General features: G+C 50.7%; 1 protein-coding gene across 15 annotated transcripts in view; it reads right to left on the bottom strand.

Moving 5' to 3' along the window:
- Nucleotides 1–6,930: 6,930 nt before the first annotated feature.
- The window catches only part of CTCF (CCCTC-binding factor), a 40,925-nt gene continuing 34,328 nt past the window's right edge, over nucleotides 6,931–13,527 (bottom strand). For all 15 annotated transcript variants that reach the window (XM_037409499.1, XM_037409487.1, XM_037409495.1 and 12 more), the window contains 3 exons: nucleotides 13,025–13,160; nucleotides 9,523–9,690; nucleotides 6,931–8,490 (listed from right to left, as the gene is read on the bottom strand). In XM_037409499.1, coding sequence (XP_037265396.1) covers nucleotides 8,309–8,490; nucleotides 9,523–9,690; nucleotides 13,025–13,160 — 486 coding nt within the window. In that variant the 3' untranslated portion in view covers nucleotides 6,931–8,308. The remainder of the gene's footprint in view (nucleotides 8,491–9,522; nucleotides 9,691–13,024; nucleotides 13,161–13,527) is intronic.

Genomic DNA, 13,527 nt, shown 5'->3' on the forward strand with positions numbered 1-13,527 from the left:
TGAAATGGCTGCCTGGGGAAAATGGGAAAGCAGGAACCCAGCCAGACTCTGCACGTACCAAGATATAGTCATCATACTTGGATTTCACCTGCAGCTGGATGCTCATCACCAGGAGAACCTTCTTTGTCCCCAGGAAGGTGGTGATGCTCTCTGAAAAGACCAATGTCTGTGTGAAGTGAGGTGGCTAAAGCCACCCCGGTCTTCTCCTGCATGCCCTGCTGCCCTTGGGAACTCATTCCCCTACGCCCCCGCCTGAACCAACTCCTCTCCACCCACACCTGACAGGCAGCCCCTGGTTGCTCTCTCAGTTAAGCCACGTGCTTCTTCACCAGCCTTGGGTCTTATTTGCTGCTCAGGTGATAAACCCACCTTCCCATTGGCTTCAGCTTCAGCCAAGCACAGGCCTTTGGGGTTGCTCGTTTATGCTGCACATGTGCCTCGCTTGCCGGGAGCTGGTGCTGAGTGACAAGAGGGTCCTGGTTTCTCTTCCTTCATTCCCAAATTTACCACTGAGGAGCAGCTCAGCACCCAAGTCCTTCCTCCCCACAGTGCAGCCAAGGATGTATTCTGCTTTTGCAGTTTTTTGGGAACTCTCCTGGCCATCACCTGCACAGATGATTGTGTGTGCCCACCTCCCCATGTTTGCAAACCAGTCACTTGTGGACCAGCACAAGCATCGCTCCTGCCTGCTGCCTCCTGCCTTGCGCATCACCTCCCCACCTCTCCCGATTCACGTCTCTCCCTCAGAGAAACGGACCAGAACCACAGCTGTCCCTTGCCACGCAAAGCCAACCAGGTTTTTATACCACCACCGAGCCCTGCTGGTCCAGTGGCTTGAGCCACGTGTCCCCAGGGACCCACCCTGGTAGAGCTGAGACCTGGGACCACAGGGGCACAGTGACCTGGCTCCTTCCCACCCCACTGCAAGCCCCATGGGGCTTGTGAGGCTGCAGGACCCCAAGACCTTTGTGGCCTTTTGCTTTTTCAATCAAATGAGGGAAGGCTGGGAGCAGCAGTGCTTCACACATCCCCCATGCTGCTGGGAAGCCAGGCCAGGGCTGTGGGCTGTGACTCACTGGGAGGCTGCTGGGGACCCTCAGCTGGCCGGGGGACCCCAAACCCATGGGACTGAGCAGCACCATGCTGCACCCACCAACCAGGCAGCTCAAGCTGTGCAGAAGCACGTCCTTGAGGAGCCAGGCTGTTATCTGGGGATGCTTTTGGCCCAAGCACCATCCTTAAGCATGTGAGTTCTGGGGGCAAGAGTGGCCCTCGTAGCCCAGAACCTGCTTGGATCCCTGAACTGCAGCTGCTGAGGGACCCGAAAGCACCTCTGGCAACCCCGGCATGGCAAACCAGGGCCAAGCAGGCCCCACGCTAGCACTTTCTGTATGGCACTGGTACCACGGCAGCACGGCGGTGGGCGATGCTTACCTTGCAGCTCAGTGGGAATCCCTCCGGGGGCTGCAGCCATGGTTGGAACCACGGGGTCACCTGCCTGGGGATGCAGGTGTCAGGGAAGCATCCCTGGGCACCGCGGGGAAAGGCACCGCGCTGGGAGGAAGCGCTGAGCTTACCAACTGGCAGCGCCGCTGCCTCGGTGCCTCCTCCCCTTCCCGGCACTCGGTGCCTCTTCCTGCCCTGTCAGGCAAGATTTACCGCCTGAGCAAGAGAAGTGAAATGAAAGTGACGGTGCCTACGGCCACCAGCCCTGCCAGGAGGAGAGGGCATCGCTGCCCAGCCCTTCTCCTCCTCCACAGCTTCCCCTGGGTGAGCCGGGCACCCCACCGGTGCCTCCCAGCCAGGAGCAGCAGCATCTCCCCGTGGCTCCAGCCTTCCAGGGTTGAGTGCCCACGACCTCTCCCTGTCCTGCAGCCCTGCCGAGATGGTCTGTGGGGAGCTATTTCTGCCTGAAGATGGCTGGTGAGCATGAAAAGGGCAGCTCTACCCTTCCCAGTGCTGGGAGGCCAGTCAAGCCCTGTCACCTTGCCCTGGACATCTGCAAGGGGAGCTAATGAGGATGGGTGCTGGTGCTACAGGCAGGGCTCCTCCAGAACAGAAATGCCCCAGTGACAAAACTGTTGCCCCCAAGGAAGGGCGAGAGGCAAAGAGAGGCCAGGTGGCCTCCTTGGAGCAACAGGAGTGAGCACATCAACCGCTCTGCTCCTCAGGGAAGGCTCTGGGCCAGGCAAAAAGCCAGAGATGCTCCAGGATGGAGCAAAAAGCTGTCCTGTGCCCTGTGCAGTGCTGGAGGAATTCCCTGGACTCAATATTTCTCCATCTTGGCTCAGCTGGCCCTCCCAGAGACTCAGGAGAAGGTGCCAAGGGAGCCACCAGAGCAGCTGGCAGCCTGGGTCCCCGTGACCAGCATCAGCTGGGACAGAGAGTGCCAGCTTGTCCCCCTAAACTGACCTTTTTTCACGACCCCCCAAGCTCCAGGCTGCCCGAGCCGCAATCTGCCAGCCAAGGGCTGCCAGATGAGTCTTCCCAGATGTGGAGTAACTCAGGAGAAGGTGATCCCTGGAAAGGCTGTGTGATGTTGCTGCACGCATCTGGGGCCACAGCGCTTCTGAAACCACCTTCGCCGTGAAAGTGAAGGCAGGAGCCACCTCCCTGCAGGGCCAGCGTCTCCACAGAGCCCAACCACAGCACAGCAGCGGGGAGCTGGCTGGGGAGAACGTGGCTCAGGGCAAGGACCAGCCTCTGCCAAGGCACCTCCTCGAGCCTCCTGAGCTACGTCAGAGGTAGATGAGCACCAGGAAGAGGAAGGGCACAGGATGTGCGCCACCTGCGTGCCACCCAACAGCGACAGCGTCCGCCAGTGACAGTCGTGGCTGGATCTATGGCTTTTCCAGGATGCCAAGAGACCAGCCTACTGGCATCTGAACTCTGAAAGGGCACCAGATCCCAGCTTTGTCACACAAGGATATTCAGGATGTGGAGAAAGCAGCTGCCCCACTGCACCCATCAGAAGATGGCTTCTATTGAAGCTTAGAAGCACAGAGGAGCTCCAGGCAAGCTGCATCCCAGGCTCATTGCCCAGAACACTGGGTCCCACATACAGGAACAGGCTGAGCACCAGTGCAGCAGAACATCTGCGCCAGGCGTGGGGCAGAGGAAGGCATCCACGTGCCAAGCATTCCCTGCTGCTGTGCAAGCCCAGGCATGTCAGGATGTCCAGAGCAACCCACCTCTTCTGCCTTCCCCCTGCAGAGGACATGGGCTGGGCATTTTCAGCTCCATCCTAGAGTACCGGGACCTTCCCAGAAGGAGGTCCTGGTGCTCCTCTCCATCCCTAGATCACCCTGGGGAGGTGAAGCACTTACCATGCTCTGGGGGTAACAGTAGGAGCTCTTTACCCTGGCTCCAGAACACCACTTCACCCTTTCCTCTGCCCACAGCCCCCCGCAGCCCAGACCTCCCATGCTGTGCTGACATGGGCACCCAGGTGCCATCCCAGTGACCACGTCCTGTGTGCTCTCACACTGACAGCTTCTCCCATGGCTCACGACCACTACAGACTCACCTACCACCAGAGACCACCATCACCTGAGCAGCGTTGGGTGGTGGTCACCTCTGGGTCCAACCTTCTTCTCTGCACTGGGCTAGTTAGGCTGCTCGGGGCCATGCCCAACTGAGACCAGAACATCTCCAAGGATGGAGACCCCATAACATCTCTGGCCACCTTTTCCAATGTTTCACCACACTTACAGTCAGAAAGGTTTTCCTTAATTCCAGATGGAGTTTCCTCTGCTCCGGTTTGTCTCCATTGTCTCCTGCCCTCTTGCTGCAACACCTCCTGAAAGGGTTTGGCTCAATCTTCTCCGCACTCACCCACCAGCTATTTGCAGGCAGCACTAAGGTCCTCCTCAGTTTCTCTCCTCCAGGCTGGTCACACTGGTGTCCCATGGCCTCTCCTTGTCCACCTTGTGCTGTGGTGGGAGCTGCCCTGGGGGCCTCTGCCCAATTCACGCTGGTTCCTTGCAATGGGGAGCCGAGATGGGACTGGTTGGCCCTACAAGTGATCCCTGAGGAACAGGAACAACCAGCACCAGTTAGATGTGCTGCTGACCACACTGAACATGGTGGCCCAGTCAACTTCCGATGCACCCAATAATCCTCTTCTCCAGCCCCTATGCCTTCAATTCTGCTGTAAGGAGGCTGCAGGAGACCATGTCAAAAGCCTTACTGAAGCCCAAATGGACATTCACTGCTCTTCCCTTGCCCTCACAGCCAGCCACCTCTGTGGAGAATGCAACGGGGTAGATCCCCAGAGCTTCCTTCTTACCCTTCTTAAAGACGGGTGGGCCATTTGTCTTCTTCCAGGTGTCACAAATGTCCCTGGATCACCAGGACCTTTCAAAGATGACCAAGTGCAGTGACATCGGCTGGTTTCCTCAGCACCTGCCGATGTCTCCCTCAGACTCCACCACTAGGTTTGGACCCTGGGAGGTGTGAAGACAGACCTCACCAGCCAAACTCAAGGCAAGGGCAGCACCAAACACCTTGCTCTTTGCCATGTCCTTTGCCACCAAGCCCTCTGCTCCATTACGGAGCAGGCCTGCATTCTTCCAGAGCCTTCCTGCTGCTGCTGAAGCTCTTCTTAATACAGAAGCTGTTCTGTCCTTCACATGCTCCTCCAAGTCCAACTCCAGCTGAGCGCTGGCTCTCCCAACTCCATCCCTGCACACTGAAGCGATGTCTGCTCCTTCAGGGCAGCCCGTCTCTGCTTCCACTCTCTGCATGCTTCCTTTTCCCTTTCCTGCTTGCCCACCACACCTGCCTGACCTCCCGCTGAAGACCTCCTTGGATTTTGCAGAGCTCCGGCCCATGTTTCAGTCTGCTCCTAAAGACATGCTCAGACCAGCAAACCCACCGCAGCTCTTGTCCTGTGCCCACCACCACAGTTCAGGATAGCGTGGGACAGCCAAGTCCACAAGCCTGCGGTCACGCCAGCACCGGTTTGGATTCTGCCCACCTTCCATGAGCCTTGCAGGAGTGAGGCAGCTTGGGAAACATGGACCGCTCTGTAAGGGTGTCCCTGTGTCCCCATGTCCCTGTGTCCCCCAGCTCTTAAGAGGCTCTGCCAACAGCTGCCACCCTGCCCTAGTCTCCCTGAGCTGTCCCCTAATGTCATCTTCTCACCTGCTACAATGATGTGAAGACAAAAGAGTAGAAAGACATCATTAATTTTTCCACCAGGGAGGCAGAAGCGAGCATGCCACGGTTTGCATCAACAAAGCCTCATTCTTGGCACCCTTGGCTAGAGAAGTGGGCTCGGACCCGCCCTTAGGAGTGCAGGAGGGGTTGGTCCCACAAAGCTGGGGAGTCCTCAGCCTCTGGAAGCCAAGAGCTGGCTGCAGCAGTCGCGTGGAGCCAGTCTCAGCCCCTCTCCGTCCTGATGCCATTCTCCAGCATGTCCCCAGGACAGCAGCCCAAGTGGCTGGCTGAGGCAGCGATGCTCCTCGGTCCATACGAGCCCTGGCTTTTCACTCATGACCCAGGACGCAGCTTTCCTACTGCTGGTACCAGCACTGGGGTTGAGCCGAGTCGTTCTGTCCACGTTCAGGCCCGAGGGAGATGCCCTGGATGCACGCCCTCAGGAGCAGGCTGGGATGTTGCTCTGCATCTCTCCAGAGAAGCTCCAAGGGCAGCCCAGATGCCTGCAAGAGGCACCCGAGCAGGGACACCTGCCCAAGGCAGAGCCGCAGCCCACACAGAGCAAAACCCGGCTGCCCAATGGGACTATTGACAGAGCAAGCACAGAGAAACCGGGTCAGCAGAGCAAAGCAGCATGCCTGGCTGAGGGAGAACGGAGGATGGCTGCAGGATGACTGCCCCCATCCCCACTAAACCCTCACTTGGGTCTCTGGAGAAAGTTCAAATAGCAGTCCCCAGTAAAATGATGCTTAGAAATCATTCCCTCAGACAAGCACAAGAGAAGCCTCCACCTTTGGAGACCAGCCTCGCCTCCCCAGGCCTGCTGCACCACCAGCGGATCAAAGACTACAAACATTCTTGGGCTTCTGAGTACACAAGGTCCTTGTCCAACCAAGAAAGCACTCGAGGATTTATCAGCTTCTGCAGCCAGACCTGGTCCTTTCGTGCCAGAGCAGCCCTCACACTCACCTCTCCCCTCCCCGAAACAAGACTCCACCTGGCTCAGGACTGCAGGCATCGGCCCCTGGGCAGCTTCTCCCACCATCCTTCAGGACCAGAGATAACAGTCACTACACGTTTGTTGACTAGTTAAGTCTAGCAGCTCTTGTGCTTTTTAAGATTTTCTTTTAAATAAGTATTGTGCAATTTGCATCAACTCCCATTCTGAAGGCAGCAGCACGAGGGGTACTACCCTTAACTTACACAGTGCACAGCCACCCGACTGCTTAACTCTCAGTTGGCTCTTTAAGCTACTTTCACAGGTTAACTAAGAAAAGATACACCACAGAAACTCAGTACCTACGTATCAGCCCCATTTTCCAAAATGAAACAGAAATAGCATTCCTGCTATCTAAACCATCAGCTACAGTCATTTAAACTCAACAGCCAAACACACAAAAGCAACAACTACTCCCACATGCCTTTAGCTCAAGGTGTAACACCACATCCTCAGCCTGGCACATCTTACGTTGCCTCTCCGCTACACACTCCTCCGTGCAGCCCCCGCTGAGTGAGCGGCTTAGACCCCTGCCACACAATGGAAGGCGACGGGGACCACGCACAGGCTTCACTGCAGTAGTAACACTTACACATGCAGTCACCTGCGGCCAGCACCGGGCAGCACACCCACATTTCGTGTCAGACAACCTTGCATTCGGCATAGGGCAGAGGGAACATGCACAGCATCCTTCTCGGAGGAGCAGCTTTACGGGCTGGGGATCACTGCCAGCTCACACCATCAATATACACAAAGAAAGCAGCCAGTGAGCACACATGTTAATCCATTATTATTTATTAGCTGTACAGCAGTATATTCTCCTTCCCAGCTTTCAAACCCCATTACATATTTTATAACAGTATTTTTCCCCATGTTGGCTTCCTAAAATAATGAAAAATATCACACAGTACAGCTAAGTACAAAAATGCATCAACCTAGAGTCTGATAGCTAAACTGATAGCTCTCTTAAAAGCGATACATAGAAGAAAAATTTGTTTGAAATCAGCAAGACTGAGGCTCTATAAAAAGCTTACATATTTTAACATGTGACAGTCCATATACAGGCATCATTTGTATTTCACATTATTCCTTTTTTGTCTTTATCAGAGATCCAAAATTGTATAATTACTGACCTATTAAATTTCCTGGCCCAGGTTGAGGGCTGCAGTGACCCACTTATAAATCACCACTTCTGCCTTAACATAGAATTCAAACACAAAATACAACTACAAGATAGAGCAAAGAAAATGTAGTCGTGAAATTATAACTCAAAAAGAAGGTTAATTATACATGTTTCAAATGCCAGTTTTGTGTGCTTCAAAACCAGATTTCACATGTGGGTTTCTCTTGTTCTGCAAGCAATAGTCTGGGTACGTCTCTTCTCTATGTCATTGGTTATCAACAGCTTTTCCAACATTTACACTCTATCAATTCTCATCACTTAGTCTGAAAGGAATTAAAATACTGGGGTTTATTTAAACTGCATTTTTGCATAACTCTTAATTAATGGAAAAAGATTAAAATGTAAAAAAAAGTTATTTACAAGCTTGACCATTACAGAAATGCTTTGCAGAAAGCAAAGCATATTAAGGACATAAACCAGATGGAGCATGCCAAAACTACCGTGTGCAGCTGACTTGGAGAACCGGAGCTAGTCAGTGGGGAAAAGCAAAAAACATTTTAAAAGTCTAGAAACCTCCCAAGTCTGCATGTACAGTTAAAAACACTACTGAGAGAAGGAGGCTCGAGGACTCTGGGAACTGGAAGGGCAAGTCCGGAGCGGCTTACCACCTACTCTAGTCAAGGCTTCCACTTTTGTATATTAAAAGTTGGTGCATGTAAACATGGCCCTTGGACCAGCTTTACAATGCGGTTCAGAGCAACACTAAATCAAGCATCTCACAGGAAACCCTCAAGGACTCCGAAATATTTCCTAATGTTCCATGGTCCTGTAATGCTAACATAAAACAGCAAGTTCTAGTTAAATCACATTCTAACATCATTTTGAAATTTTATTTCCCAGTATGTTTGGTAAAATGGTCTAAAATGATGCATTTCCCAAAGCCAAGAAAAAAGATAAAAGGAAAAATAGATTTGAGCCGCTTAAACACAGCCCAGGCCAGTTCAGTGAGCCAGCATGGTCTTCCTCCATCACCGGTCCATCATGCTGAGAATCATCTCAGGAGTGAGGTCTCCATTGGGAGCTTCCACTACAGCAGGCTGAGCTTCCTCCTCTTCCTCTACTGTTTCCGCATCAGGTTCTTTCTTTACTTCAACTATAATATTTTCAATTTCACCAGTGTTCTGGTCTTCAACCTGAATGATTGCTGCAGCTACAAGGGCAGAAACAGAGCGGGAGGAGGGAAACAACAGATTATTTTTTTCACTGGTTCCAGAGCTGGCCTGCACATCTCATCAGTTAACTTTTCAGTAGATACTCAAGACTTTCCGACGGCAAGGGAAGATGGGCCCACAGCTCACATTCCCACATTAGTGGGGAGTGATTCAACCAGCCTCATTCATCCAAGCATCTCCTTCCTTGCCCCTGTATGAAGATGTGCTACCCCTGCAGCAGTCCCAGTATGCCTTCTGAAATTAAGACATTATTCAAACAACCAATTTTGTAGAGTAATCAAACGAGATCACATCAATGTATGGGCGTAAGGCAAAACTTCAAATTCAGGGGAATCCCGTGATGCTAGCAACAAATTCCGCATACAATGATTCCACAGGCTGTAATTCTAAGAAGGCCACACTTGCAGCACTGAATAGGCAGGCAAGCCACTACCCCTTGAAGGAACAAGTCTGCCCATCCTGCTTTGTTCCTAGCATTTATTTGCTTAGACTTTGCACAGTTACCGCTGTCTATTCTTACAGAGAAAACTGTGCAGAGTTGCAACAATCTCTGCACTGATGCTATGCTCAAAACTACAGGCCTGAAGCACATTCGTATGTATGAAGCATACATACAGTGCCTATGTAGATCTGCAAAAGTCTACATAGGTAAGCATATCACAGCAACTGTACTACAGTTGCTTTACCAGGAACCATACGCTACTAGAGACGTAACTGGTGCAAAAAGCAGCAAGCAGTTTGCACATATATGAAATGGAATAATACTTAAAGAAAAAATAACATCCTCTCCTTTTAGTACAGTCTGAGGTGGCTACATTCTCTCATGACTAGGAAACCCTTGCAACAAACATCATGTAAAAGACGAGTTCTTAAAAAGTAGATAGTACTTGTCTCTACTTTGCTAAGTAAGCTCACTTGGGGGGGGAGTAGCTTCCTACAAGAACTGCCAAATCCAAGGAAAAAGCAGCTCAAGCAAGCACTGTTAACATAAGCTTCAATTAGTGACTTACGCTGGGATTGTTTTGGTTGGGTGGCAGCTTTGCCTGGTGGTCTTCCTCTTCGTTTCTTACTGGGAGGTGGTGCAGGAGCCTCTTGTTCAACTTCTGGTTCAGCCTCAATTTCTACCGCTGTCTCCTCCTCATCTTCATTATCATCCAAATCTGGTTCAGCATTTTCCTCTGTAAGAAACACGGTACCAAGTTAGGTCTTCAGTTTAAACAAAAATGAAACACATCCATCTACAGGAACTGCCGTCAAATCTTCATCCAAAAAGAGTCAAATCTGACAAAAAAGGCAAACACGGCCTTTGTCAAGAAGCTGGTGGCAGAGGCTGTTAGTCTGTTACCCTCCTATTAGACAGAACAAGTTGTCCTTCAGAAAGCAAAAGGAAACATGGTCACATGAGGTCATGCAATAAAAGCTCCTCTGCACATCCACACAGGAACCCAGAGAGACAATGGCAGGAGTGGGACCAAATAATACACTGCTGGGCTACTTCCCAGGCCCATCAGAGGAGCTATTGGCCCATCTAAGTCCCACCTGCACAACTCAGAGGACCACCGGGGCACACAATGGAGGGGAACCCAAATCAACTTCTGAGGAACATCTTGTCCAGGCCACTTCCAGGAGAGCAATCAGCCCCAGCGGTGAAACCCACCACCACGAGTCACCAGGAACAGCTCTCCGGATGACCTTTCAGGCTAAGGGTATGGGGGAATTGCTGGCTAGGGGTGGGACACATGATGGGATGCAGGGGAAAGGCAGTTTTGGATCACAGAGGACTACTTACAGGGTACTTAGAGGCAGCGGCTGAGGTGATTTGGAGAGGATTGAGCATGGGGAAAATAGAGGGGCGAGAGGATAAAAGGGGCCAGGCACATGTAAACAGCAGTAGCAGCCACTACAGTATCTCTATAAAATACCAGAACTCAAGAGGGATCCACAAGCAAGTTCCCTAGACCTCAAGAAACAGTAATGCCATACCTCAGTCCTTCTCTGTGAAGTATGTAGAAAACCAGGGTAGCAGCTCCCAGACACTGGTACTTAACGTCCAAGCCCTTCAAATCTCAAGTTGAATATGGAAGAACACCACAAAACTGGGGAGTTCTTAAGCATCACAGGTGAGCACAGGTCTGCAGACCACTCACCATGCTTTCCACAGCTATCAACATACCAACTAGTGACCAAAAGGATCTTCCCCAAGACCTCTCTTCAGAGGCAGGACAGGTCGAACGCAGTTTATTTGATGAGACCTTGTCAACTCAAAGAATTTAAGATGGCACACCTCCTATTTACATCAACTCTTTGCACCTCACTGCGTTTTGGAGCCGATTCCAACCCAGCAGTTCACATTGCAGGCTGTGGTTTTTTTGAGACTTATGTTGTCACCTGAGCTTATTGTTGTTCTACATGTTATTCTTCAGAACACTCCTTAGATTTACTAGGTTCGCGCCACCAACGTGTTCAGAACGCCCCCGGGCAAAACCAAAGCAGACAAATAACAGCAGCAGATGTTGAACAGGGTAACGCTGTTTGGACAGCAAAATGATTACCCTCAGATTTGTAAGGGCGTCCACTGCATAAACCAGCAGCTTCACTCATGAACACAAGGGCTGTTGCCTAAGGCGTACTTCTGGTTATCTGGTTAAAGGGGGGCAAACCTCAAACAAACTGCCCCTTACATATATGTGCCTCTGTATACGCTGCGTTATTTTACACGGTCATGCAAGGAATACTCCCAAGCCAAATTTCTTTCATTTACTGGATTTCTCGGGTCCCACCTTTTACACCTTCTTTACTTCCCCCACCTCAACTCAATGCCTGTCAACTCACAGTCTGTCTAAAGTCGGGTAGACAGGCCAGATGGGAGACAAAATTATCGTTTGCTATTTGGTACTTTTCCCATTAGCACAAGACAAGTCTGTTTTGTCACAGCTTTGCTCACCATTTTTAGATATTTAGCAGTTGCCAAAAGTCACAAAACTGCAGATCTAGGGGTAAACACACTACTAAGTAAGGCAACTCTCCTGAGAATGCAGTTAGGACCTCTTTCTTACCCTGCTGAGCTCACACCAGTCAATTCTTCATGTTTATCAAATAACTCCCGAGGAAGTGAGCCCAGACTTGACAACTGCCCTGAGGCTGAAGGGACTCTCCCTGTCATAGTGTCTGAGCCACAATCACACAATGCTCATCATCAATTTACCTAAGAGGCATGACTTTGGACCAGCTTCCCCAAAAAACTGTTTTGAACCCAGACCATATCACCTAACTAAAGTTTGGGGTTTCAGAATGGGCTAAACTCCCACAAAAGCTACAAATCAGATATTAAAAACCCAGATACTCCAGAATCCCACATTTTTAATTACCTTCCATCAAGGCAGTTATTTTGCTCTGCCTCCACAATCTTTTCATATTTTAAATGAACAATTAGTTACACATGCTATGTTCAACTAACTTAGTTTTTTTTTCAAATATCTACACAAACATGAGTTTAAACACTTATTTCTGTAGAGGTTTTGCAGTCAGGTTTGCACATACCATTTGACTATACTTGTCTTCTAAAACATGCTGCCACATAAGGATTTCAGATACACATTCTCTAGCCAAAATGATCTCTGTTCTCCCAAGCAACACCCCTTGATTAATTACATAAAGCACTCCAGATAAAAGACTGATCAGCAACATTGCTTTTGCAGAATCATCTTTGAACTGGTTGGTCTCGAGGCTCTGCTTGGATTTTCCTGCTAAAGATATAACCAAGTTTTCCCTCTGCCAGGAGGGAGGACCCTGGCTGAGTTTCTCCTTCACAAAGAGTCCTGCGGCGAGGGCGATGGCTACAGACAGTAGCCACCCTATTAAAAATTGCACCTAACCCATCCTCTGGCGCACTGTCCGGCAGGTCAGAGCCCCCTGCCCCCAAAGCCGTCCCCTAATACCAACACACGTGCAGACACACCTGTGAAGTAGAAGACATCACCAGCTCCTCCACCCTTTGTCTCAGCAGGCCCTTCCCCACAGGCCGCAGATGGCCAGCACCACCTCTACCGTTCTCCCAGGTGCCACCAGCCGTCCCCCACAGAGGCAGCCCAGCCTTCCAGCAGCTGGGTGTCTGGACATGCCACATGATGATACCCAGCAGCAGCGAAGCCAGAGCAGGTACCACTTCATGCAGCGCGTCACAGACACACGCAGCTGCTTTTGGGACACTGAAAACATGACCAGACAACATCACAGAGAACAAACAGGACAGGAGCTGCACAGCCTAGGCAAGGTGTGGCAGACTGGGTTTTTTTCAGCAACTCTGTCTTGGAAAAGGCCCAGGACAGCAGGATCCATACTGTCCTCACAGGGAGTCACCTCTGCACTTGGCCATGTACTACCGTTTTATGCTTGCCAACGAGATAAAAGCCTTGCAAGAGCCAGAACAAACCTGCAGAATGGGCAAACTACCAGCTAACGCAGTGAGTCACCAGCCCGTTAATCCTCAGCACATACTGAGCTGTTTCTTACCACTATCAGAGGAATCTTCTTTCTTAGTCCGCATCTTTCTCTTCCGGCCACGCTTGCCCTTCTTTGTCTCTCCTCCATTCTCTCCTTCCCCACCATCTAGGCCAGAGCAGTTATCAGCATGTCTGGCCATTGTGTTCTACTCGGTGGAAGATCAAAAACATAAGAAAAAATACAACATGCATTGAATTCAAGAACAGACGTTCTGGCTCTAGTTTCAAACGTGCTTTTGGTAACAAGGCTTTTTTTTTTTTCCAAGGAAGACTATTTAGGGGAAATGGGTAAACCATTAATTTATTCATGAAGTTGTATTTTCACATTGCTCATGATGTCGACACTAACAGATGCCAGTACTAATTCTGAATTATACCAGGTCTCCCCCTCTTCTCTTTTCCTCTCGGAAAGATGTGTCCTGTTTAAAAGATCAGTATAGTGCCCTGTACCCCACCCACCTTTCCTTTTGGGTAAACGTATTCCCTTCCCCTCGGTTAGAAGCCTCATTCCAC

The sequence above is a fragment of the Falco rusticolus genome, chromosome 15 (genome assembly GCF_015220075.1).
Source record: "Falco rusticolus isolate bFalRus1 chromosome 15, bFalRus1.pri, whole genome shotgun sequence".
Classification (NCBI taxonomy): domain Eukaryota; kingdom Metazoa; phylum Chordata; class Aves; order Falconiformes; family Falconidae; genus Falco; species Falco rusticolus.